General features: G+C 41.0%; 1 protein-coding gene across 3 annotated transcripts in view; it reads left to right on the top strand.

Annotated features, from left to right (window-relative positions):
- Positions 1 to 2,337: 2,337 nt before the first annotated feature.
- Positions 2,338 to 24,243, top strand: part of phldb1b (pleckstrin homology-like domain, family B, member 1b) — an 80,472-nt gene continuing 58,566 nt past the window's right edge. For all 3 annotated transcript variants that reach the window (XM_055045722.1, XM_055045721.1, XM_055045723.1), the window contains exons 1-4: positions 2,338 to 2,463; positions 3,632 to 3,733; positions 7,721 to 7,844; positions 8,694 to 8,864. In XM_055045722.1, the coding sequence (XP_054901697.1) occupies positions 2,428 to 2,463; positions 3,632 to 3,733; positions 7,721 to 7,844; positions 8,694 to 8,864 (433 nt within the window). In that variant the 5' untranslated portion in view covers positions 2,338 to 2,427. The remainder of the gene's footprint in view (positions 2,464 to 3,631; positions 3,734 to 7,720; positions 7,845 to 8,693; positions 8,865 to 24,243) is intronic.

Genomic DNA, 24,243 nt, shown 5'->3' with positions numbered 1-24,243 from the left:
TTCATTTTTCTATTTTTTTGCTCTGTGAATACTTTTTCATAGTAGGTCATGAAGCTGCTGATTGCAGTGAATTACCTCTGGCTACAGACGGCATCTACTCTGCAACCGACACATGATCCAACCTGCCGAATATCGGCGAGGAGTTCTTTAGAATAAAACAAAACGTGCCTTCGGGGTTCAAACTTTTGAATAATCCTAACTTTAAGAACTGCTTTGTTTTTATATTGCAAAGATTACAAGTTAACAAAAATGTACTTACATGTTTTATCTCAGTAAAAACAATTTTTTACAGAGATAAAAGAATGTTTCTTAAGAACACAAAGGAACCTGAGTGGATAGAAATGAAGCCCTTTTGCTCTTTGTAACATTAAAGTACTGAATATAAACATTTCTATGATCCTCTGATGTATGAACAGTCTGAGGAAATATCTTCATGTATTCATTATGACAAGACTCCACCCGACTGTGAAACCACCTATTTTAAGAAAAAAGGAGGAAGATGAAGCCCTGTTAGTTCATTAGTTCAAATTTAAGAAGCTATTTCAATTTGCAGAAATGTCTTCTGTTTCAAAATAGTGCTGGAAATTCAGCTGTGCTCAGATAAACCAATGCCAGCTCTTTCTGCTGTGACTTTAGAAGAGGAAAGATAGAAGTTGAGTTTCAGAAGGAAGCGCTGCAGGAATCTTCTTCTGTCTGCAGCCATCCAACACCCACAGCGAGAGCAACGTGGGAGTTCATCTGTGGTGTGTAAAATGAAATAAGGAACTATAAAAATGACAATATGCTTTTTAGTTATTAGTGTCTAAAAGTGGCAGTTAGAGATCTTTCTACCATATTGTGCTTTGAAAAAACAACCAGGCCTCAAGTTTTGATCTGTGTGTGTGTGTGTGTGTGTGTTGCTTGAGCCCCAGAAGATAAACAGTGTTGCTTCAAAAAGCATTTTACATCAGAAAGAAGACATCAAAAATCTGTAATTTATTGATTTTTTTTTTCAATCTCTATGCATCAAACACAACTGGTTTTCCAGTGAAGGTTGGATGGAGAGTCACGTGGACTGAGCCATTCAGAAACTGTCTGCTGATGAAAAGCATCTGAACTGGTAGTCATTGCTTGACTACGACTTGAAGATAAAGTTAGAATCATTGGAAGGAGTCAGTTGAGTTAGTAAGACCAAGTGATCTGGATGTTTACTGATTTCTGCAGATGGTTGTAGTAGCAACTGCAAATCTTTGTTTTTTAAGAACACTACATATGAAGGTGCTGTGGCGGCGCAGGAGTTAAGCACAACCCACATAAGGAGGCTTTAGTTCTCGACATGCCCATCACAGGTTTGAATCCCGTCCTGGTGACATGTATTGCATGTCTTCTTTCTCTCTCATTACCGACTTCCCTGTCTGAGCACTTAAAAATAAAGGCCACAAGAATCAAAAAACTAAAATGCTACATACTGCAGTTTATGACGTTAATTGGTCAAGGTTGAACCTCTTCATTTGTTCAGAACTACACTGATTTTTCCTGGTGCAGATTTAAGAGGTTTTCTGGTCTTTATTGGCGCTGTCAATCATATTGAGCATGATTAGCAGCGTTAACACCCTCCTCCTGGCTGTGATTGTTTTTTTGGGGGGGGGTTTGACCCAGTGGTGTGTTTCTGCAGATGGCAGTAGGACCACAGGGAAGCGACAGAGTAGCTTTTTCGAATGATCTGTCTCATGTCATCAGTCACAACATGGTGAAAAGTGAATCAGATATGTAAAAAACATATTTTTTAAATAAACGTCACACGCTGCAGCTGTTAGGATGAATCACGTTGCCGTCTCAAGATAACAATGGTGGTTTCTGATATGGGTGACATTGGCAACCACCCAGGGTGGAATCTTGTGGGAGGGTGACATGAACCGAGGATATAAATGTCAACATTTAACCTAGTGGGGGCAGGGAGGTGCCAGAAAGGTCACCAAGGCTCGGTCCACCTCTGATAGATAACACCACATAGAGCATATAAACAATTTTTCTGATGCGCTTCACGCATCCCAAGTTAATATTGGCTCGTTCAGTAAGTTCATTGGTGTCTCCATGTGGAATTTTTCTGAAAATACTTCACTCATCACTTTGTTCTTTTTCCTTTGAGTTGTTCTCTTCCTCAGTCCTCCCTTGTGATCACAGTTCACACACAAGCACATCCCAACACACACATCTCCCTTTGGAGCTGCCATTCAGGAATGCAGGTGTTACCCTAGTGGAGCAGGCAGCAACAGGTCTGACCTCCTGAGAGGTAGTCTGTTGCAGGCACCGTGCTGGAAGCTTTAAATGAAAAGACAGTCCAATACAGAAACACACACACACACACACACACAGCCGTGTGTAAGCTGTCTGGGGAAATTAGGGTCACTCTGCTGGGATTCAGCCGGCCAGCAGCAGCTCTCTGCCATGGAGGCCATGCACATGCTGGACAACTGGAGACAGGTAAATATCACTAACCTGTAATGAAAACTGGTGTTAATAGAGAACGAGCTCTTTATTTATTTTATTTTATTTTTTCTTTTGCTATGCTCGAGTTTACAGACGAGACTTTCCAAACATTGTTTTACTTCTCCTTTGTGAACCTGTGTGGCGCTTCCTCCAGGCTGACTCCACTGTCTGAATATCATTTTGCGGCTCTGTCAGGAGAGCAAACATGAGGATGTTTGCTGCGGTGTTTAGTCATCCTCAGGCTGAAGCTCATCGCAAACAGATTTCCATCCCCCGCCGCACTCACATCTCTGGGATAATTATGTGCTTTCTAACGTCTGCTGCATGCTAAACCACAGCGTGTCTCACGTCTCACCTAATGACTGCACAAATAGACCGTCTCACACTTACGTAGAATGTGGTTGCTGAAGATTTGTGCTAGCATACACAGTGAGATTTTATAATTATAATTTTAAAAAAAGAGGTTGGGTTTGTGCTGCTGACTTGATGGAAATACCCAAAAGGATTCCAGGTTGGGTTTGGTAAAATGCTCCTTATGAGATCTGATGTGTGTTCAGTGGAGGTGACGATCCTGAACGTGTGTGTGTGTGTGTATGTGTGTGGGGGGGAGGGGTGTGTGTGTGGGTGTGTGTGTGAATGTGTGTGTACCTTCTTGTCTCTGCCATCTGTTGTTTTGTCTTTGTGAGGGCAATATGAATCAGAGTTAAGATGCGATGGAGGCAGATCTGGGAACCCCCAGTTAACATCATCAGACCTTCTGAAAACAATTCTCCCATTCTTACATGAGAAGACCTCCACCGTGTGTCAGGGCCATCGTAAATAAGCCAGATATTATCTAGAAAAAACATGGAAATTTGTGAGTTTGAAACTTCAAAAAAACTAGAAAAATAAAATTCAGGTTAATCTCAGAAATTGTCTAGAAAAATTGGAAATTCCTGAGTTCCAAAAGTCGAACTCTTTTGACTTTGAAACTCTTAAATTGCCATGATTTTCTGGAATCTTTATGACATTTTTGGGAGAAAATATAAACTTTTTTTTTCTATCTCTAAAGGCCCAAACATGCTCTTTTAAGGCTTCATCACATGAATCCTTGCTGCCTTTCTTGAGGGTAACTTGGGATTCTCACTGTCTCTGTCTCTGCTTTGTCCTTTTTGCTTTCCAGGATCTTCATGTGTCGCAGGAAGACGTGGACAACTCCATGGACATGGATCGCTTCAACAGGAACATGCCTGAGCTCGGGCGAAAAACTCACCAAGTCTTACAGGTGAGTGTGTAGGTGTGTGCGTGTGTGTGCATGTGTTTGAGGTAGCACTAGATGAGAGCTGGAGGTTACAACACGAAAGTCTTTACTGAATGACAGCATCCGTTGATGTGGTGGCTTTGACAGATTCTTGCTCCAGCTCTCTTCAGATGATAATCAGAGGTGAAAAAGTTCCAGGTCGGCTGAGGCAGCACAGCTGTGGCGGATTCTGATAGCAGATGTCAGTGTGTCATTAAGCACCCTGAGTAATTAGACAAACCCCGAGATTGGAAGTCTTTGTTTCCCACCTGCTGTCTCTGACAATCCGATTAGGCCTTAAGGGGAGGAGTTTGAGTCTATGTGTGTGTATGTGTGTGTGTGTGTGAGGAGTGATCTTTTTGTATTTATTTGTATTTAGGACTCAATTAAAATCGCAAGGTCTTAATTACTTAATTGCAATGAATAAAAAACTATTTATTGACAAAATAAGCGAAATTTTCAAGTCAAAAATCCTTTTTGCTACGAAATTATTAGATACATAGTTATACAAGCTCAACGACAAAGATATTTATCATGTTTCATCTCTTAGTTTGGTTATTCAACCAATTGATTGGTGCAAAATTCTATTATAGCCATTCAGCTTCCAGATGCTTGAGGAATCATTCATGGAACGTCTTTAGAAATGTGGACTGTGGACCCTGACGTTGTACTGCTGTTGCATGTTTAGCATAGCGATGCTATCTTAGGCTTGAATAGCTCCTCTGATAAGCTAACTCCTTTTAGCACAACTTGAACACAACAACAGTGTTTTCCAGGTAAATCTGAATCCCCACTGGCTTCATCAGTCTCTGTTGTTAGCACGTCGTTTGTGCGTCAGGTTTACAGGCGTACCAGAAACAAAAGTTCCAGCTTAGGACTTTTGTACGTTAAGAAGAAAAATATGAGTAACTGCATTAAAATTTTTAACCTATATAATGGATGTAATGTATTAATTCAGATTAACGCATCAAACCGCAGCCCTAATAATAACAAGTTATGCATATGTGATTGTGTTGGAGTGCTCAGTATGTGAAGTGGCTTTGCAGACGCAGCTGTATCCCTGAATATATCAGTGAAATATGAACTTAGAATATGTATTCATGTGCTTTGAAGTGTTCCACATTTGGTACCAAACAACTTTAACCAGCTTCCCTGTCGCTGCTGAGCAGTGACATTCCCACACCATGACGCTTCCACCGCCAAATGTCTGTATCCATTTTGACATAGTCTGACCGGAGCACCTTGTTCCAGATGTTTGCTGTTTGACTGGACTTCTAACGCCTTTCTTTGAGATGTGACTCTGGATTTTATTGAGAATTATCAGAATAAAGAAGACTGACTAGGAAATGGACATCAAATTTTTCTATATTTTTATTTGTAAAACGCTTGTGGGCAAGTTTGTGTGGGCCTATCACATCAAATTAAATGCATTAAATAAAAAAAAAACTGTAATTACTTCTGGAAGTCGGATAAGAGTTAAAAGAGGGCCAAAATGACTCCACAGAGACAGAATTGACTGATTTTATTACTGCTGGCAGTTTTTAGAAGCTGCTGAATCACTGAGAAGACTTCAAGTTTAACAAATGGAAGTTAGTTTATGACGTTTCTAATTAGGCTGAATGCAGGAAATTTTGACAACCAAAAATGTGGAAATCCTTAGTAAATTTTCTACCAACGTTGCATGCATTAGATTGTATGAAGGCGTTGCGTGCACGTGGGCAATCTGAAGTATTAGAGCATGAAGCAGTTGCAGAATGCACCACTTGGGAGCAGCAGCGCACAGCAGATGCAGCGGCATGAATCCCTGCAGCTACTCACTACTCCCTTTACTCCCTGTTAGCCTTCCCAGCAGGCCAGGCTGTAACTCAGTGATCCTCTTAGGCTTGACCCCACTTCACCGGCAGACCACCACAACTAGATAATCCTAGTTGGACACACACAGAGGTAGAACAGCCAAACAAGTGGCCGGGTCAATAATTGCTTCTCAAGTACCAAGTATGTTAGCATAAAGGCTTAAAAGTGGCACAAAAAGACACAGTCACGGTATGTGTTCATATAAAATGTCTTCACTACTGAATGAGTCCAAACCCATCAGAGCTCATATTCCGACAGCTCCAGAAATAATCAAATAAAATGAAAATAAAAAACATGACAGTTACAATAAAAGAGCGGAGAAATGTCATGAACTAGAAATACGTTGGATCATGATGATCATTTAATAACGGTCAAACCCAGTCAAACAAAGAGCTGTATCAGATAGATGTCCATTGATGCAGACTTTTAATTAATAATCACAACCACTTTGCCTGATCGAGTTTGGCTGAGGGCCAGCGGTGTTTGGCATTGTTCAAATGTTGAGCCTTGCATTGTTGGAACGGTACATCAAAGTAGTGCAAACAACATGTAACCAATATGCCAGATAAATGTTAAAATAAGCCAGAGGTTGACATACAGTGTCAAAGACAGTAAAGATATAAAAATATATAACAACCTCAAAAGTACAGCACTGAGGCCTGCAAAGCTGTTAAAATGCATCCAAAATTATGTTGCTAATCTTCCAACGCTGCCCTTAGAGGGATGCGCCTGCAAATTTTGGACTGGGTCACTTTGTTATGATGTGGTTCTGCAGGCCACCATATATTTATCCTCCTAATATACTGTTGAAAGATAATGGATCTTCCCTAAATAAGTTATGCATAGAGATCTGTTTTTGAGTCGTACACTTCAAAGCGTGTAATGCTACTTCTGTTTTGCCTGTGAAATAAATAAAAAAAGAACTTTGTTCATATCCTTAACACAATCTGGTAGAAATTGAGGTAGAAGTTGTCCAAACATCATAAACAAAGACTTCATTTGTGGAACAGATGTTTGGAAAAGCTCAAGTTAGCTAGAATTCCCAAAAGGTTTTATGTTGAGACAAAATATTTAATTGGAAAATTCTATTACACAGTTATAATGAGAAGGTTTCTTGCACCTGAATGTATTTCTCAGCTTTGGCAGTTAAACGCTCCTGCAGCCGCCATTGGAATAGAGATCAGTTTTCTAGCTGAGCATCAGTCAGAATCAGCTCTGTCTTAGCATCTTCAGGTTAGCTACAGCCACTATGCTCCTCACACTGATGTCTTTCTTTTAATTCAGTGTTTGAATAATATGATGTTTGCGCCTTGCTTTTAACATTTCAACTGAATTTAGCTTAAAGAAAGCTCATTTATGTAGGAGTTCACACATGCACTAAATAGAAAACGAGGGTGAAATAAGTCATGGTAAATAAGAGGGCTGAATGATATCGAAATGCCTGTTTTAGCACCGAGGTATTGGTACATAAAGCATAAAGTCAGCAGGAAAAAAAAACTAATTTATTCAGTGTTTTGAAACCTTGGAGGTATTGCACAAAACTGCTGCGGTGGGATTAATTTAATGAAAAGCAAATCACTGAAAAGCAGAGTTGGCTTTATATTCAGGCTGTGCTGAGAGCTCAACACAAGTTGGTTCTCTGAACTGCCTCCAGCATCAGAACTGTGGAGAGCTGTTGCCATGGTGACAACCCCCTCACCCCCCTTCTTGCTGAGCACATGGTGACGCTTCAGGGAGAGCTGGGAGGGGGAAGACGACACACACACACACACACACACACACACACACACACACACACACACACACACACACACACACACACACACGCACTTTTCCTAGTGTGTGAACCAGCGGTGGAGAAAGGACTCACAAAATGTACTCAAGTAAAAGCACAAGAACCACATTAACATTTTTACTTGATTAAAAAAGTACTGACTTTTAAAAATACTTAAATATTAAAAGTGAAAGAAGAGAAGTCAGAGGATCGATGGGAGATAAGGCCCTCTGTCTGGGTGGACCATGATCCACTGAAGCTGTAACATTCTGCAGTGGTCAGAGCCACATCATCACCATCAACAATGTTTGACATGGTTCTGTGTGTTAAATCCTTGTCTGCAGAGTACCCCACTGGATTTAATCGAGACTGGAAAGGGGCTGAAGTTTCAAGCGGAGCGCCCCCACCTGGTCAGCCTGGGCAGTGGACGACTGAGTACAGCGATCACCTTGCTGCCTCTGCCTGAGGGTGAGCTGGTCACCTCATTTGTTCAGACAAATGAGACAAAAACTGATCTAAAGTACTTCACTGTAGAAAAGTACAGCTGACAGAGAGTAGAGTGCAAGTAATCACATCCACATTTCACATTTTCTGCCATCCAGTTTTGTTTTTTTGTTTTTTAACTTTATTTAACTTAATTTCATATATGACCCAACTGATGTCTACATTGGAAGGTTTTATCCAGGCTGAGAGGTCATGCATTGTCTCCATCTGTGACATTTGATTGGAAGATTGCTTCCATTTTGGAGGCAGAGTGCAGGTCAGAGTCCCTTTGAGTTTCCAGAAGAACACAAAACAGAATCAGGTGATCAGATCAATTCAGATGTTATTCATCATAGTTTAACTCAGTTTATATTTGGTTGTTTTATGAAGACCCTATTTAAATGAATAGCCCATTCAATCCAATTATTCCAGGTTATCCAATCAGACACTGAGATTTTTTCCATAATTAGCCATTTTGAGCCTGACATGTATTCTTGAAATGTCTTCTCAAGAAATCAATAAAAAAAATGCTGTATCAAATTTGCAAGTATCATACTGTTCTCTTATCACTGAAATTAGATCTGTAGGTGTATGTGCTGTTATGTTGTTGTATTTCTTGCATAACAAACAACCGTCAAATGTTTTTCTCATTTTGAACGCGAGAGCCGACACTTCGGCCATCGCTTGAACTGTCAAATGTGCAGAAATCATCATAAAAATAAGTTTATATATGCGTATTACAAAATACATATTTTGGTAGACCTGACATCATCAGAGGTCAGTTCTGTTTTTGATGCCGTCTTTTTGAAGCGTGATACATGCCCCTTCCTTCAGGCCGAACCACTCTGGGGTACGGTGCCATGGACATCAACATCCAGGGCCCTGGTGTGGCAGCACAGCACTGCTACATCGAGAACAATTCGGGCGTCATCACATTGCATCCTTCTGGGAACCTCTGCGCTGTCGATGGGCTCCAGGTCCAACAGCCCACCCGTCTGTCACAAGGTATGGATCTGTGACGCTCTACAAAAAGCAGCTATTTTAAGTTGTGCAGCATGTTGTTCCATTCAGTGGTTCTTGGTATAGCGCCACCACAGGAAGGGGGGGACAGGTTATTCAAATGCTTTGGTTTATTTGACGCAGTGCAGTGTGAAAGCGAATCGCACCAGCTGCAAATACAGCAAATGTTGCAATTTTGGTCACCAATCAAACCAAGTCTGCTGGACTATTAGGTGGGAAAATGCTCTTAACCAATGCTAGCACCAGCATCCATATTGACAAAACCACAGGGAGGGGAATTTAATTATACTCTGACTAAAGTAGGATGTGTCTGATATTTGCTTGACTGGAGAGTTTTTTTTGACTCAAGTGTTTGAAAAACACTGCATTAAACAACCTATGAGGCATTCACAGTACACCTGGATTTCTACCAAGTTATGCACAGAGGTTAGGATTTTGAATTTTAAGGGATTTAAGAGGTAACGCATTTAAGGGGCTACATACAAATACATGCCATAATTTTCAGATTTCAGAAACAAATGAAAACAATGTGTCCATTTCCTTCCACTTCACCACGATCCTCTTCTTTGTGTCATGGCATCCCCTTAAAATAAACATTGTTGGTTGTAATTTGATAATATGTGGAGATATTCAAGACGATGAGATTCAGATGTATCCCGTTGTTTTCTACGAGTCATCGTTATTTGCAGACGTTTTCTGGGAATCACAGTACGACCTGACGTTGACGTGACTCCATACAAATTAAACAAGACCCACTTTCACTTCTGCAAAATTGTTTCCTTCATCCAAGCCCCTCCTAACACTACAGCAAATCCTCAAGACTCAATTAAGAAGAGAGAGGAAAAAAACATGCATGTTATCCAGTTTGATGTTTGTGTGCTGTACAACAGTGAGGAACATTGTTCCATTCAGCATGTTGGAAATGCACTGTAAGCCTGACTGACTTCACTGAGGAAGTGAAACTGTAAGTGTTCCACTGTTAGTCATTGAAATTCATAGAAATTCCCTCCAGAGGCCAGAGTGGGCCAGACTGAACACTGAGGGTGAGATAAGGCGATACTACTCAGCATTACTCACAGCTTGTGAACTTCCCCCTGTGCTGCTGTCTCATCGCTCAAACTTCACTTTAACTAACATAGGCTTCTTCAAGGGGCAGTATTATGTAAAATGAACTTTTTTCGAGCTGTACGTCGTGTTAAAATCGTATTCCCTCATCAAAGCCATACCCAGAATGTTGCTTTGATTCTTTCATGAATGCTTTAGAAAGCCTTTAATCTCCATGGTTGGACGTAGCTCCAATATCTAAGCTTCTGAGCTTCCAGCCCTCCCCCAGGACTCTCCCACTCAGATCCTTCAGACTAGCCAGCAGAAATTAGCAAACACCTAATCTTCCTATACAAGCTGGTAAAATGTTGCTGAAGGGTTAAAAGAGGAGCCATGTTGTGATGACTTCCTGAAGGCGGAGTTTCAGACAGAGCAGGAGTTTTTAAAGAGACAGAGATCCAATTTCAAGGTGTTGCATTACAAAGTCAATTTTCTTTTAAGTCATATTTGATCTCTACGGAAATTTTATAACAACTGAAGTTAACATAGTTACTTGATTGTGCTATAAAATGGCACTACGCATCTGGAAAACACATAATACCGCCCCGTAATAAATCATGTCATATCCGCAGCACTGAGTGGTTTGTGTTGTGCCTGATGTAACTGTCTGTCAGTGTCTCCCACTGCTGGTATTTGGACATGGACTCTGGCAAAGTAACCTGAGTGGAGACACGGTGCTATTTATACTGCCCTCTCTGCCCCAGACAGAGGAAACCCTAAACCCAGAGGTTTCAGGTTGAAGACTGAGTGTGAGGTGAAACCTGAGTGCACTGTCAGGCTGCTGGAGGGCAATGAATGAGCGATCTGCAAATCTAATTTTACAACAGGAAATGGATCAGACTTTATTGGTCACTTGCCACTCCCATGCATTGCATGAGCAATACGTTACAAGGTGCTTCAGTTTTCTCAGTACAAGCGGGGGCATCAATAGGTGGAGAGGTTGCATCGCAGCAAGCCAGGACAAGATTGTCCCATGTGCCAAAAATCCCCCTAATTGAATCCTTTGGCTTTCCTTTTAATGAAGCAACCTGCACCTCTTCAAGGCTTTGACTTGTCAGCAGGTCGATTTCAACAAATTCAAGCATCAACAAGCAGCTATTGTTGCACAAAGCAAATGTGCCCGACAAGCTTTTGAAAGTAATTCTCCTGGATTTGCTGTGAAGTCAGAGGAGCCGGTGGAGAGAAATCCGTTCACAATCACAGGGATGTGAAGAGGAAGTCAGTTTACAGAAGGCAGGATACAAAGCAATAAAAGACCAAAGTGGGAAAGGCGTGTTGTCTTTACTGAACCTCAGCGGCTCAGATCAAGACATCATGTAGTTTCTAGCACCTATGTAAACATCTTTTAGTCTCTATTCATCCGTTGTTCGTGCCGCTTATCTGTTTTCCATAAACATTATGAAACCGTTCAGCGTTTGTAGCGTCACTGTGTTTTCTGCCAGCACCGACAATCACCTTCAGTTTGCTGTGGAAAAGTTTTGGTTTATTGAAATAATCGCCAGCTTCAGCTGAAACCAGATTATTTACACACATTGAATAAAAAGGTACAACGCAATGCTTTCTCACCCCCTGAAGTTAAATCAAACCAAAGTTTTCTTGTTTCAGATTAGTTGAGATGACCAGAATTAGTTCTATTTGTTAAATGCCAGAAAACATTTAGTAATGTCAGGGATAACCGCGTTTTGAAACTCAGGTCAAAACCTTTGGGCTTAAGTCCTTGCCTCGTTTTTTTTTTTTTTGGTTTACATTCTTTAAAATCCTTTTTAGACATGTAAAAGCGGTGAGGGTGTCAGCGAAGCATGCACTGTCCTGCCAATGACTGATAGTATGCATTATCACTAGTAATGGGTTATTGGTCATCTGGAGGTCTCTGGTTATGATCCTGCCACACACAGAGTGATAACTCCTGCAGAGGCTCATGTGTCTCCAGGGAGCTCTTGGACAGGACGCGTCCTCTATGTCCACTGTGTTTATGGCTCATCATAAATGTCTGTATGCTGTAACCTTTGCTCGTTAATGATTAGGATAAGACAGGAAAATAGGAGAGCTGCCTAATGAGGTTATTGCTATAATCAAGCGGTCAGAAGCAGTTCCTCCTCCTCCTCCTCCTCTTGCTCCTCTTCCTCCCCCTGACTCTCTCCTTCCCTCCGCGGGTTGTGACGTCACTGTGAGCCAGCTGTTTCGCTCAGCCTCGCCGCGCCACATCGCGTCTTCACGGAGCGTGGGCGGGGTGAGGGGGGATCACGGAGACAATGGGCAAATAGATGACAAAGACGAGTGAAGTCCCGTCGCGGCTGCGGAGTGAGGAGGATCCACGGAGGATCTACGGAGGATCCACAGAGTGATCCACAGAAGGATCCACGGAGTGATCCACGGAGGGATCCACAGTGAGCAGGCGGCCAGCCGCCACGGTGACCGTCCAGATGACCCGCCGGACCGCGAGCTTACCGGGATCATCACCTCTGCAGCGCGACCCGGAGGACAAAAGCAGCCAGTAAACAAACAAACGGCGTTTCTGAGCGCGGCTCGCGCACAAACACGTGGTTTTTATTTAAAGGAGCAGAAGCGATGAAAGCAGCGGAGGGACTGCAGAGTTGTGTTCAGAAGAGCTGAAGTAAGTCGGACTTTTGTTTGCTTTCAGTCTTTAGACTTTGCGTTTTTGGAAGCAGTTGCTGGTTTTCAGATTCATTAACCTTGCGGTTAATGAATCGCTACTGCAGAGATGCACCAGTTGTTCTTTCAGTCAGAAGACGTGTGGTTGACAGGATTTATTTTATGCAATAGTTAAAACCTACTTGTAACTTAACTGACCTTGGTATGCATGTTTTGACAAGGTAAAAAACAGACTTGTTGAATGTGTGAATCTACAAAAACACTCACCCTCCACAAACTTTTCCTCTTTTTTCGTTTTTATTAAATTGAAAAAAAAAATCGCCAATCAAAATTTGTTTTTATAAAGTGTTTTTCCCTCTCTTTCCATCTTCATCCTTCATTCATTCTTATTTTTTTTAAAAAGTCAATATATTTGGTGAAAATAATGTATTTCTGTTATTTTTCTTCTTTTTATGAAATAAAACTATAGTGAGTACAGAAAGGTGCTCTGCTTGAGTTGTGTTTGGGGGCCACACGAGCTTCTGGGCTTCTGGGCTCACTTTGGACATTACTGTTGCTTTTTTGTGCTGCACTTAACCAAATTCACTTTAAGATTGAGTAATATGCATTGAATATATTAACTTTAGTCACCACACTCACATACCCTTTTCAAATGAGATATTATTAAGATATAAAGACAAAAAAAAGTATAAAGTTGTGCACATTTTTGCCCCTTTTTGGTAAAAAGAAAAAAAACAACAAGAATGTTTTTTCTCTTTCTCTTTCTCTCTCATTCTTCATTTTTTATGTTGGGTGACAGTGACTTAGGACGTAGCAACTGAGCTAACTTCCAACCTGTGGTTGCTAGTTGAAATCCCAGCTCCTGTTTGCTTGTGGTGATCTGGGGGCCTGGTGACAAAGACTGACTTGCAGCATTTCTTCTGTCAGTTTGCCTCATGGCTGCATCATCATCAGTGTGTGAATGGCTGAATGATGATGAGCTTTGGAGTCCTCTGACTTAATAATACACTATAAATGCAGGTTATTATTTTTTTTACCCCTTTTAAAGATGAAAATGTTTATTGTTTTAAAATGACATGTTTATTGTTTTAAAATGACATGTTTTTGAGATTTTCTTGCAAGATTTTATTTCTTCTTAGCTAGGTAATCAGATTTTTGTATTTAAATTCATATGATGAATAAAGTAGATTTTATTTTCAGCCAAATTTCTTCAGTTATCCTTCTGACACACCTGACAAACAGACCTGTTTTTCTTTTTACTTATTTAAAAAAATGAATTAAAAATCTGCGCTGCAGAACACCAACAGCATGTGTTTAAGATTTTCATTATTCCGTGTTGGCATTGAAACTCCTGCTTTTCCATGGAGAACCCGTTAAGATGATCTTTGTGTGCCCAGTCCTTGATATTCTCCTTGGCGTTGAATTGTTATGAGAAAATATTTCAAGTTTACAGGAAGAAAGTGTTAGGTTTCTGCTGTAGCTGGTGTGACTCTCAGGACTTGCAACCCAACACCTGCAGTCTCCAACCAGTCAGTCCCACAGTTCTGACGTCCCTCCTGACTCCATGTGAACTCTATGAATAGTCTACAAACATATACACCCCCGCCCTGCGACATCCCATCCAGCCTAGCAGGATCACACTGTCTCTGTCTACTGTTTCATTGCTATTCCTGGTGTCTACTGCGACCAAACTGGAACTGCTAACTGGAAGAGAATGGAGCTTCCCCTTATATCTGCTGGCACCTGGGGGCCACAACCCCTGATCCCATTAGACATTTCCTACCTAGTTGTCTCTGACCTGCTCCCACTGCTCTACGAGAGTGGCCATTCCGTCGTGTCATCAGTGACACATTGTGTTGACCCCTGTGTTGTAAAGAAAGGAAGTGATGAGTCAGAGACAGAGAGAAGCTCCCCCAGCAAACACTCATCAGAGTGCTATGAGAATGATGTGCTCTCCCAGGAGGATTGGGGGAGCCACAGGCACAGGTCAGACAGGTGTAAGGGGCCCATGGGGGCCATGATGAGAGGAAGGAGGCTGATAGCAGCTGGTGTCCCCCGCTGTGGTGGGTCAGCGTGTGTGTTCCTGGATGTTGTAGACAGAATGTGACCGTACATCCTCTGACTGTCCCCAGGTCAAAGCAGGTTCCTGAACGAGAGGCTCATTAGACTCTACAAATATACCTTTGGGCGAATTCCTCACGCTCTCCTCCATTTGTTTGTATATCATAGATGAATCTTATAGCTTTCCTCTCAATCAGCCCCTCGTATTTCTTTTCCCAAGTTTGCCTGGTCCCATTCGGAATTTATAAAGAGAAAGGGATCATGGGAAATGTCTTTTAGTAAAACTACACCCTCCTAGTTGGAACAAATGAAGCAACCACAAGGACAGAGAAAGGATCTGTTTCGAAATGGTTTCGAGCTCAAATATGTTGGCAGATCAATATTTAAGGCTCCCACATACTAAGGCATTTTGTTTTGTGAACCATGGAGACTCCATGCACTGTCTGCCAACGGTTAAGATTTCATACCCAAGAGTACCGATTGCCTATATTTCTTGTGACAAATTCCTTCATTTGTGCTGCCTCTTAGTGCAGCACAAAATGGCATCTTTCTGACTGGTTGTGCAAATTCTCAACCTCATAAACTTGTTGTCAACCTTGGCACCGACATTTGCTTTGAGTATGCGCAGACCTAAGTCTTTTAAACATAGTAATGTTTAAAAAAGCATACAATATTACATGGTCTTCAGATATACTACCATACAATTATAAAAACAAATTCCTGATCATATTGTCCTTACTTTTTCCCCCATTAACCTTTATGTTAGAAATTGGACAAGGAAGTGCAACAGTTTTCTCAATTAGTTTCAACTATGTGACACAGTTCAGTATGAAAGCGAACTGCGCCAGATAAAAACACAACAAAAGTTGCAATTTTGGCCCCCGACGTAAATAATATCAGGTATGAAAACACGCTTGGAGTGATTATTCTATATTGTTTTTCTGGTGGTTGTTTTTACATGGTTGACTTCTTCTAAATCAGTGTTCTTGTTTGTGGCCTTCTGCTCCAGGGAACAAGTTGAACAGCCAGCTGTAGTTAACAGGGAGGAGGTGAGGGAAGTGGATGGTTGGAGGTGGTGGTGTGGGGGTAGAGAGGCAGAGAACATCTGTTCAGACAAGCCAGAACCGGCCCCTGACATGCTGCTCATATGCACCAGCGTACAGCCTGCTGGATGAACATCTGGTCTGTAGGTTGTGGATGCTGAGAGCAGCAGGAACTGATTGTGACAAAAAGGTGTGAATTCGACTCGCCACAAGGAGGGACCCCTTAACACACTGCATGTAGTCTCTTTCTGTGAAAGATGAAGAACTCAAAGTAAAATGTCCTCAAATTTTGAGAAAGTGGTAAAAAATTAAGACAGAGATGTTGACGGTTTGGACACATTTTCATGTAACTGAGTGAATCTGACATAACTTTTCTTAAACCTCCAGGTTTGGTTTAAATTACCAGTACCTCACCCCACCTCAGAATTGAATCAGCTGGAATGTGTGTGTGTGTGTGTGTGTGTGTGTGTGTGTGTGGTGTGTGTGTGTGTGTGTGTGTTGTGTGTGTGTGTGTGTGTGTGTGTGTGTGTGTGTAGCTGCTGCTCAGGAGCATCTTGTGGTCTCTGCTGGCGTCAAACACATTCTGATATATCATCACTTTTTCCAACCAGCCATTTTCTTTTCTGGCCATTTTTTCCCACTGATGGGAATGTTACGTTTCTGCTGAGTGTGTGTGTTGCCATCAGAGCAGCAACATATCTTCCTTTGGTGTGCCTGAGTACTCTGGAAGGCAGTCATTGATTAACTGGGGGACCAGCCTCTTAGCTTTCCTTAGAAACCCTGAGAAACAGCACGCAGATGGTCTTCCCCTTTTCCAATCGCATGTTGGCCTTTTAGTGGTAAAACCTTCGTTTAAAGCCCATAATGATACATTCTCATTTAAACAAACAGATTTGCATGCTGCCCTGCTTGATGGGTCCATAACTTTGCTTGGAGATTCTTTGTAATTGGATTCTTTCTGTGCATCGTTTCAGCCTCATTCACCACTAGTTGAAACGACATGCTGTGCTAATAAAAGAGCAGCGGGTCTTGGTGTTTGTTGACTGTTGTGGACTCGTGTGATGTTGTTCAGAACGTACAGCGTGATCCTGGCAGAACGTGAAGCGCTCTGGCTCTGACCGACTCGCTGTCCTCTGATCCAATCTTCTAGGCAGATATACCTCAGGCTAAGCCAACAGAGGAAAAAGCTAATGTGGTAACACCAGTGTAGGAAAAAGGGAAAATAAAATCCCAAGTTGCAGATATTATTAGGCAGCTGATGGAGCATTTGGTCTACGGGTTTCAGATTTTTAGTGAGGTTTGTAACCACAGTATGCCCTGATGGCAAGATGTTGCTTTGAAACCAGTTGGCCTGAAAAGTCCCTCAGAAATACTCCACCAGGCTTAAAGGGATCTCATTGGTCAGCAGTGGCATTTAGCCAGAGTTGGATGAAATCTTTCTTGATTTGTAACATTCTGAAGATTTTCATAGTGAGACTCTATTACAATATATTTGTTGCTTTTACATTAATCAAATTTTAATTGAACACCATACATTGACCAAACATTTTCGATTCTAAAAGCCTTTTTTCTGCTAAATTATTGATTAAATAGACATATGAGCTCACCAACAAATATGGAGGTTCGTCAACCATCAGATTATTGCAAAGTGCTATTAGACCCACTCAGTTTTTAACTTTTTCAGGAACCCTGTTTGTGGAATGTGGATTCTGTCCATAGCATATGTGCTGCTACAACATTTTCAATCATTGAGATGCCATTTCCTTCACTGGTTTCAGGGGAACTAGCCTGGTAATTCAAAAAAAACTCAGTTAGGCGTCTTCTTTAGCCTGTTGTCGCATCATTTTGCAGGGGAAGACTGGTTGAATCTAAATAATTTGTTGATGGAAGGTGGTTCATTCAGTAAAATTGAATACGACTTCAAAGAAATATAGCACAATGCTTCCAACAGAAGACCAGGGGCCTCATGCATAAAAGAGTGCCAGTTTTCACACTCAAACTTGGTAGATGGAAAAATTTAGAAAAGTGCAGCACACAAAAAAATAAATAAATCGGATGCATAAAGCTGCGCGCACGCACATGGCTGTGCACCTTTCCTTTATAAATCCTAATTTGCAGGAGTCAGAGTGCAGCTGTTAGTCCACCCTGTCGCCACTCAAAGGTACATATGTAAATTAATATAAATACCCAGAAGTCTGCCAGCAAGTTAAGCAATAATCATGGCAACCTCCTTGTTCGAAGCAGTATAAGTATTTATAGTAATAATTATATATTTTATTTAAATGATGCTTTGAGGACACATAATGTTACCTCACAAAAATAAAAATACATTTTAAAGAAAAAATAAATCCAAATTAAAAAAATAAAAGATAAAGATATCCTGCAAGTGCCTGTTTGAACAGGAGCATGTTCAGCCGGGATCTAAAGACAGACAGCGTGTCAGAGAGTCCTTCGAGTGGGGATAGTGGACGTTTATTCCAAATAGTAGAATGCTTCAGTTTCATCGTTTACCTTTAAACAATAAAATGTTAAAATCTTGAAAAACATTGAGTTTGATGCTTCTTGGTCTAAATAACACAGATTGGATTCAGATTTCAGTGTGTTTAGGTGAGTTTTGATGCTTTGTAGTTTGACATTGTCCACAGAAAAAGTTTACATGGCTGCCACACGTTTTCACGCCAGCAAAAAGTGTATGAATATGTACAGAAACTTTGACGCAAAGTGCATTTTTATACATGCCAACTTGTGCGTAAAATATGCTGCCGCACATTTAACCCCTACTTTATGCATGAGGCCCCAGGACTCTTTCTCTTTTGACATTAACCTTGCTGCATTGACTCACTGAGCATTTTTGTCTGCGTCACACTGATCATTAATCCACTTTGGAGTCCCAGCCAGTACATTGTACAATAGGATCATGGCGTCCTTGTAGGACTATGGTGGGAATCTTGTGTCCTCCTCACTTGAGAGTGCAGCTGAAAGTTGCTGTTTCTGCAGTAATTATCAAAGTGCACTCTTTCTGATGAAGCCAGTGAATTGCTCCTTGACAAGGTCATTTCCTGAGAGTGAAACCTTTTAATGTCTGACCATCCACAGGATGTATTTCATTGATTAGCTCGCAGGTCGTTGCGCTCTCTCTGTAACGTCACCGGCGGTTCTTTCTCAATCGACCACATTGGGAGTTATGATTGAAATATCACATGTTGCTGGTGGAAAGTGTCGGGACCTGTATTAAGCTTCTGTTTCGCTGAGCTCAGCTGCAGAGAGACGCAGTTCTGACATATTTTAGTGAACCGCTGGTTCTTGGAAGAACACTCAGAGACTTGCCCAGGGGTCAATGGGTTCTCTGAAAGAGGGAAAGAAAGTAGAATCAAAAGTAACTATCGCCAACTTCGTGTTAAACCACATGTGCTGTTGATACATTAGTACTGCCCAATAAAACAGTAACAGCAGCTGGCAAAAGAGAAGCCCATTCATTTCAGGCTGAAATTGCACAGAGTTTGGTGCATTTTGTTGTTTTAAGAAGTAAGAATGAAGTGTATTATTGACAGTCACAAAGATCAGAATGAGGCCTCAGACTGGAACCAGGTTGATTCAAACCCATCATCTACTATGGTATTTATTAAATAAATTCTTTCTAAGTGAAATATGCATTAGTTCAACTTCACAATTATTATGTAGTTTGCTTTCTGCTTTTGGAGTGGTTTCCGGTCTACTTGGATTCACTTGTGCATTCAAACCGCACTAGAGTTTATTTTAACCAAACTTTAGGCAAATCAGCATTCGTTTTTTGGGGTCACAACAGAATTTGCTTGGGTGTTCATTATTCCCCAAATCAACCTGGCTTTATAGGCAAATAAACTAGATTTTAATTAAAGTAGACCAAACAGGACTGGTGTATGTGCACTGTAAGTGCAATGCTACTTAACATGCTATTGACTTGTGTTTTCAAAGCCAATCCAGGAACAAGATTAGTTTCCTTGGCATTGGTTGGTTGTTACCCCAAGAACAGTGATGAGGAAGACTGCATATGTTAGCTTCTGCAGTATTGCATTGTCCACATTGACTATATTAAGTTACAGCAGGTGTTTGAACTTTTGAAATAGGCAACTAAGCATTTTTAGAGGACATCTCATCAGATTTCAGCTCTTCGCATGCCTGTAGTCCCTAACCTCAGCGAGTATCAGGGTCTGCCATTTTAACAATCAGTGAAATCCTTCAGTCTGATCGTTTCCTATCACCAGGAAGGCTAGATTTTGTTTCTGCAACATACCATTTACAGTTAGAAAACAGAACAGATGAAACAATATATCTCTAACTGCATAAAACGTCAAAGATAAGAAACTGCAAATATCACCTGAACCGCATGGTGCTGAAATCATCTGCTCTTCAGAGTCTTGTTCAAACATATCTTGGAAAAATGAAGGATTTCCTTTGGACACTCTGACCACTGATGTTCCACTGAATCTAAATTTTCCCATTTTAGCTCCAGAGAGACAGTTTGACTGTTAGTTTGACTGAGCAATACAACCAAAGCGCCAAGCAAAACCAGCGGGTTCACATGGATAAGAACCCAGGGGAAGATGATCATTGCCATGGTGATGGTGTTTCTTGGAATTTTGGTTGCAACCAAACATAAATCATCCAAACGCTTAATGGAGACCATAAACCAAAAACTGATGTTTATCTGAACATTCTGTAGGAGATATAGTCAGGGTCTTGGTAAGCAGCCTACAGGTGTTTCAGATTAAACAAACTCATCACAAACATCTCGGTTAACATCCTTCCAGCCTAAATGAGTAATTGAAGTGGTTTTCAGGAGTGGCTAATTTCTCTTTACGATTAAGCTTTGGCATTTCTAGTCTCATTAACCGACCCCACCCAGGTCTGTGTTTACAGGCATGTCTGCAACACGTCTGTTCGGTCCTGGAGATAAGGCGGGGAAACCCAGACTTTAAGGGTGGAGGCGGGTGCTTGAGACAAGAAACAGACGCTCTTTCTATAAACAACTAATTGAAATGAGCTGTGAATGTGATCCTTTCTATCCAGAAGATTTTATGATATGGTAACTGTATTTTTGGTAGCACTGCTGCCTTAAGACAAAAAAGGACCTTGGGATTTGAATCCTGGCCTGGGGTCTGTCTGTCCAGGCTGTACCTCACCTCTCAGCCAATGACCACTGCATGCATAAATTGGTGGACAGAAGATTGGATGGTTTTAAGCTAAAAGAATCCCAGCTGATTACGCTGACCTTGCTCGACAACTTTACTCCCAGGGTTTGTGTTAGATTACCTTTCAGTTTTTTAATTGGAAAATAAAGCACAGCAGTTCCTGTGTTTAAACTGTTCTGGTTCTGCCTAATAAAAATCTGCATGATTTATGAGTGCAACACTTTCCAGCCTCCCTCCACTGAGTGTGATGCATGGCCCTTTTAGAGTGTCTCTTTATCTCTGGTCTATACCAGGGATCCATTCCTTCTCTTCGTGGTGTGTCTCCTCACAGCAGGGAGATCCATCATTATGAGTGCTTTGTGTGGTGTGGTAATGGCTTAACTGACAAGCACTAATTGGCATCCAGAGACTGTTGGTGATGGATATTCTCAACAGCAGTTCAGTATCAACTTAGACCTTACAGATAGATTGAATTATCATGTCGGGTTTGCTTCTCAACTGTGTTCTCAATTTAAAAAGATACTTTAAAGGTCATTCTCTCTATATTAATAACTTGTTTTTTTCTGTAAAATGTCAACATTGCTGCAAAGTTTCAAGAAATGGCTATGGTACTTAAATCCAAGTTGGATATACAGAATTATGTAGGTATTCTCTACTATTAACAATAATAGGATGCCTTTAGAAATACAATCATAGAATAACTGAAACACCTGTGAAATATAAAGGATCAAAAATCCAATAAAGATTAATCTCATATTTGTTCAAAATAATTACCTACAAAAGATGCATTTCCTCATCGTGTGGCTTTAAAACAGGGAAATATTTCTGTTTTAGCTGAGCTGGGATTTTTCTTTTTCCTCTTAATGACCAAAAATGAGCTTTATTTTTAGGCAGACATTGTTTGTATATTTTTATATAATATGTGGATGAATTACCTTTAAGCTGTGTGATTTGGATCAAACATCTTTGGCGTCATTGCAATGGTTTTCTGGAAATTTGTCCAATTTCTCCCAACAAACTTCAGCATCTTGGTCACAATTGCTCCAGGTGAGGAAGTTTGTTCTTTAAAAAGGTTGGCGAAATCGTTTCCAACTACAGTCGTCTCTTCAAGAGTATTGTCTTTTGAAAACTCACTCCAACCAGAGAAGGATTGAGAAGATAAGCATAGAAAATATCGTATTCAGCGCAGTCGTTTTCAAAGTTGATACCAGGAAGAAAACTTTCCTCACTCCTGTGGTAATCAAATATCCAGCGCCAAAAGTCAGGGGAAAAACATGGTGACTAAAACCTGTTTCATGCTAAAAATCCTTGCAAAACACAGTGCTGCAGGTCAAAGAGCTGCTTGTATATGACCTGATGATTTGAGATGGAAGCATTTAGAACCTCATATGTTCTTTGATCTATGACATAGATCATGACATAGACACAGATCTACAACACAGATGACACATTGAGGTCATAGCCACAATGACCTCACTGTAGTTCTGGGGGAATGTCTTGCTTCTGATCGTTGCCAGGGAAACGGTCAGATCAGTTCTCCATAACTCGAACTACTAAAACCCTTTGCAACTGTGTCACTTAATCATTTGAGGCAAATGATTAATCATGACGGATGTTGGAAGCGTATATTTTAGGAAGTGAGGGATCAAGACAGGGATTTTAATAGTTAAATATTAAGTTTAGATTGACAGTGGTATATTAAAACCATTCATTTAATATATATATATATATATATATTAGCAAATCACCCTCCAACATGATGGTGCCACTCCTGAGATAGTCTTCTCATGCTTGTGAGCTTCCTCCAATTTATTTCTTTAGTGGATCAAACAACAGCTATAGAGTTGTACAAGTGGTACATAGTAGATTGTGTTACGTTGTAGTTTGGCAGTGTCTCTCAAAGACCATGTGCTCTGTCTGTTTTGCTGAGTTATCGTGAGCTCTTCCTGGCCTTGTGTCCACAGTCAGTTCCCACACACACACTCGGCCTGACATTGCTGATGTCAGGGGGCAATGTGGGCAGCAGAGGGGTCAGTGCATGTGTGTCTACTGCCTGTAAGAGGAGAAATGTCTTCCCTCATCAACCTGCTGCATCCTGAGCAGTGCATGGATGTCCAGCTCCAGTCCTCATCACTGGCTGTCCCGAGTCTCTGCTTCAACACAGTGGATTCAAATAATCCAGCAACCTCATCAGTATGTTACAGTTTTGCAGAGGCACAATAATAAACCGTCATTTGTTTCAGGTGTGTTGAATCAGGGAATGATCTAAACCATGCAGCACCTTTTGTTGAGGATGGACTTTGGACACCCCTGGTTTAGATGCTCACGCACACAGCTCATCCATCCATCCATCCATCCATCCATCCATCCATTCATTCATTCATTCATCCATTTATTTCTAGCATGTTTGTCAGCTCAATCACACTGAAACATGCTGCGTTTTGGCTTCACAGCCCATCAGTGTCTTTGTTTTAAGTTTCCTCAGAATAATTAGAAGTATGCCTCACAGAGTTTCTAGTAATAAGGATGGAAAACATCGTATTCAGCGCAGTCGTCCTGAGAGCTACTTTTTTCAAAGCTGATACCAGGAAGAAAACTCACAATTTCTAGTTAATAATTTCTAGTTAATAATCAGTTCAGGAAATATATTTTTCTTCGATTCTAATGATAGTCCAGCATTGACTATAATACTTCACAGAAGTAGTGAAGACAGTAACTAACTTCTCCAGATAGTTACTGGAGAAGTTAGTTGTTCTCTCTAACCAACTGTTGGGTGAATTATGAATTATGCCTCCAGCTCCACCTAAACAATGGTTTGTCATGATTAAAGCACCTGGTATGTGTTGCTCCAAGCTACATCTCTTTAAATGTGATTTTTTTATTTGAATTTATCTCTTTTAGAAGATCATGTTAGGTCTAGTCAATGGGTTGGCATGTGTACGGTGAGTCAGAGAAGTGGAGGGAGAGGGAAGTGCTGCTGGTAAAGTCCTGAAGAAGAGCGGGAGTTAAATGAAGGAGTTAGATGAGTGTGGGGAGAACGTGGTGGGGGGAGCTGACGTGGCTCGAAATACCACAGGATCAAAGTGTTAATGACCACTTTTAAATCATCCATTCAGCAGGTTCTTGGTTTTTACTCGTTCTTGGCCTCAAATCATCAGGAAAAAAACTGGTCGGTGGAAAATGTTCACTGAAACGATGGAAATCTTCTGGAACAGACTCTCATTCATTTTATATGTGCTGATTAAAGACAGCAGTGCTAATGCAAACCTGAAAAAGTTTTCCTTTTTACACCGCTCATATACTTCAGGCATGTGGAATTTAACCACACTGGTTTACATAACATTTATTTCCACTTTGTTGCTTGGAGCTTAA

This window comes from Poeciliopsis prolifica, unplaced genomic scaffold (genome assembly GCF_027474105.1).
Source record: "Poeciliopsis prolifica strain line A6 unplaced genomic scaffold, Auburn_PproV2 SCAFFOLD022, whole genome shotgun sequence".
NCBI lineage: Eukaryota > Metazoa > Chordata > Actinopteri > Cyprinodontiformes > Poeciliidae > Poeciliopsis > Poeciliopsis prolifica.
The sequence above is the reverse complement of the archived record's forward strand: the minus strand, read 5'-3'. Positions and strand labels throughout refer to the sequence as shown.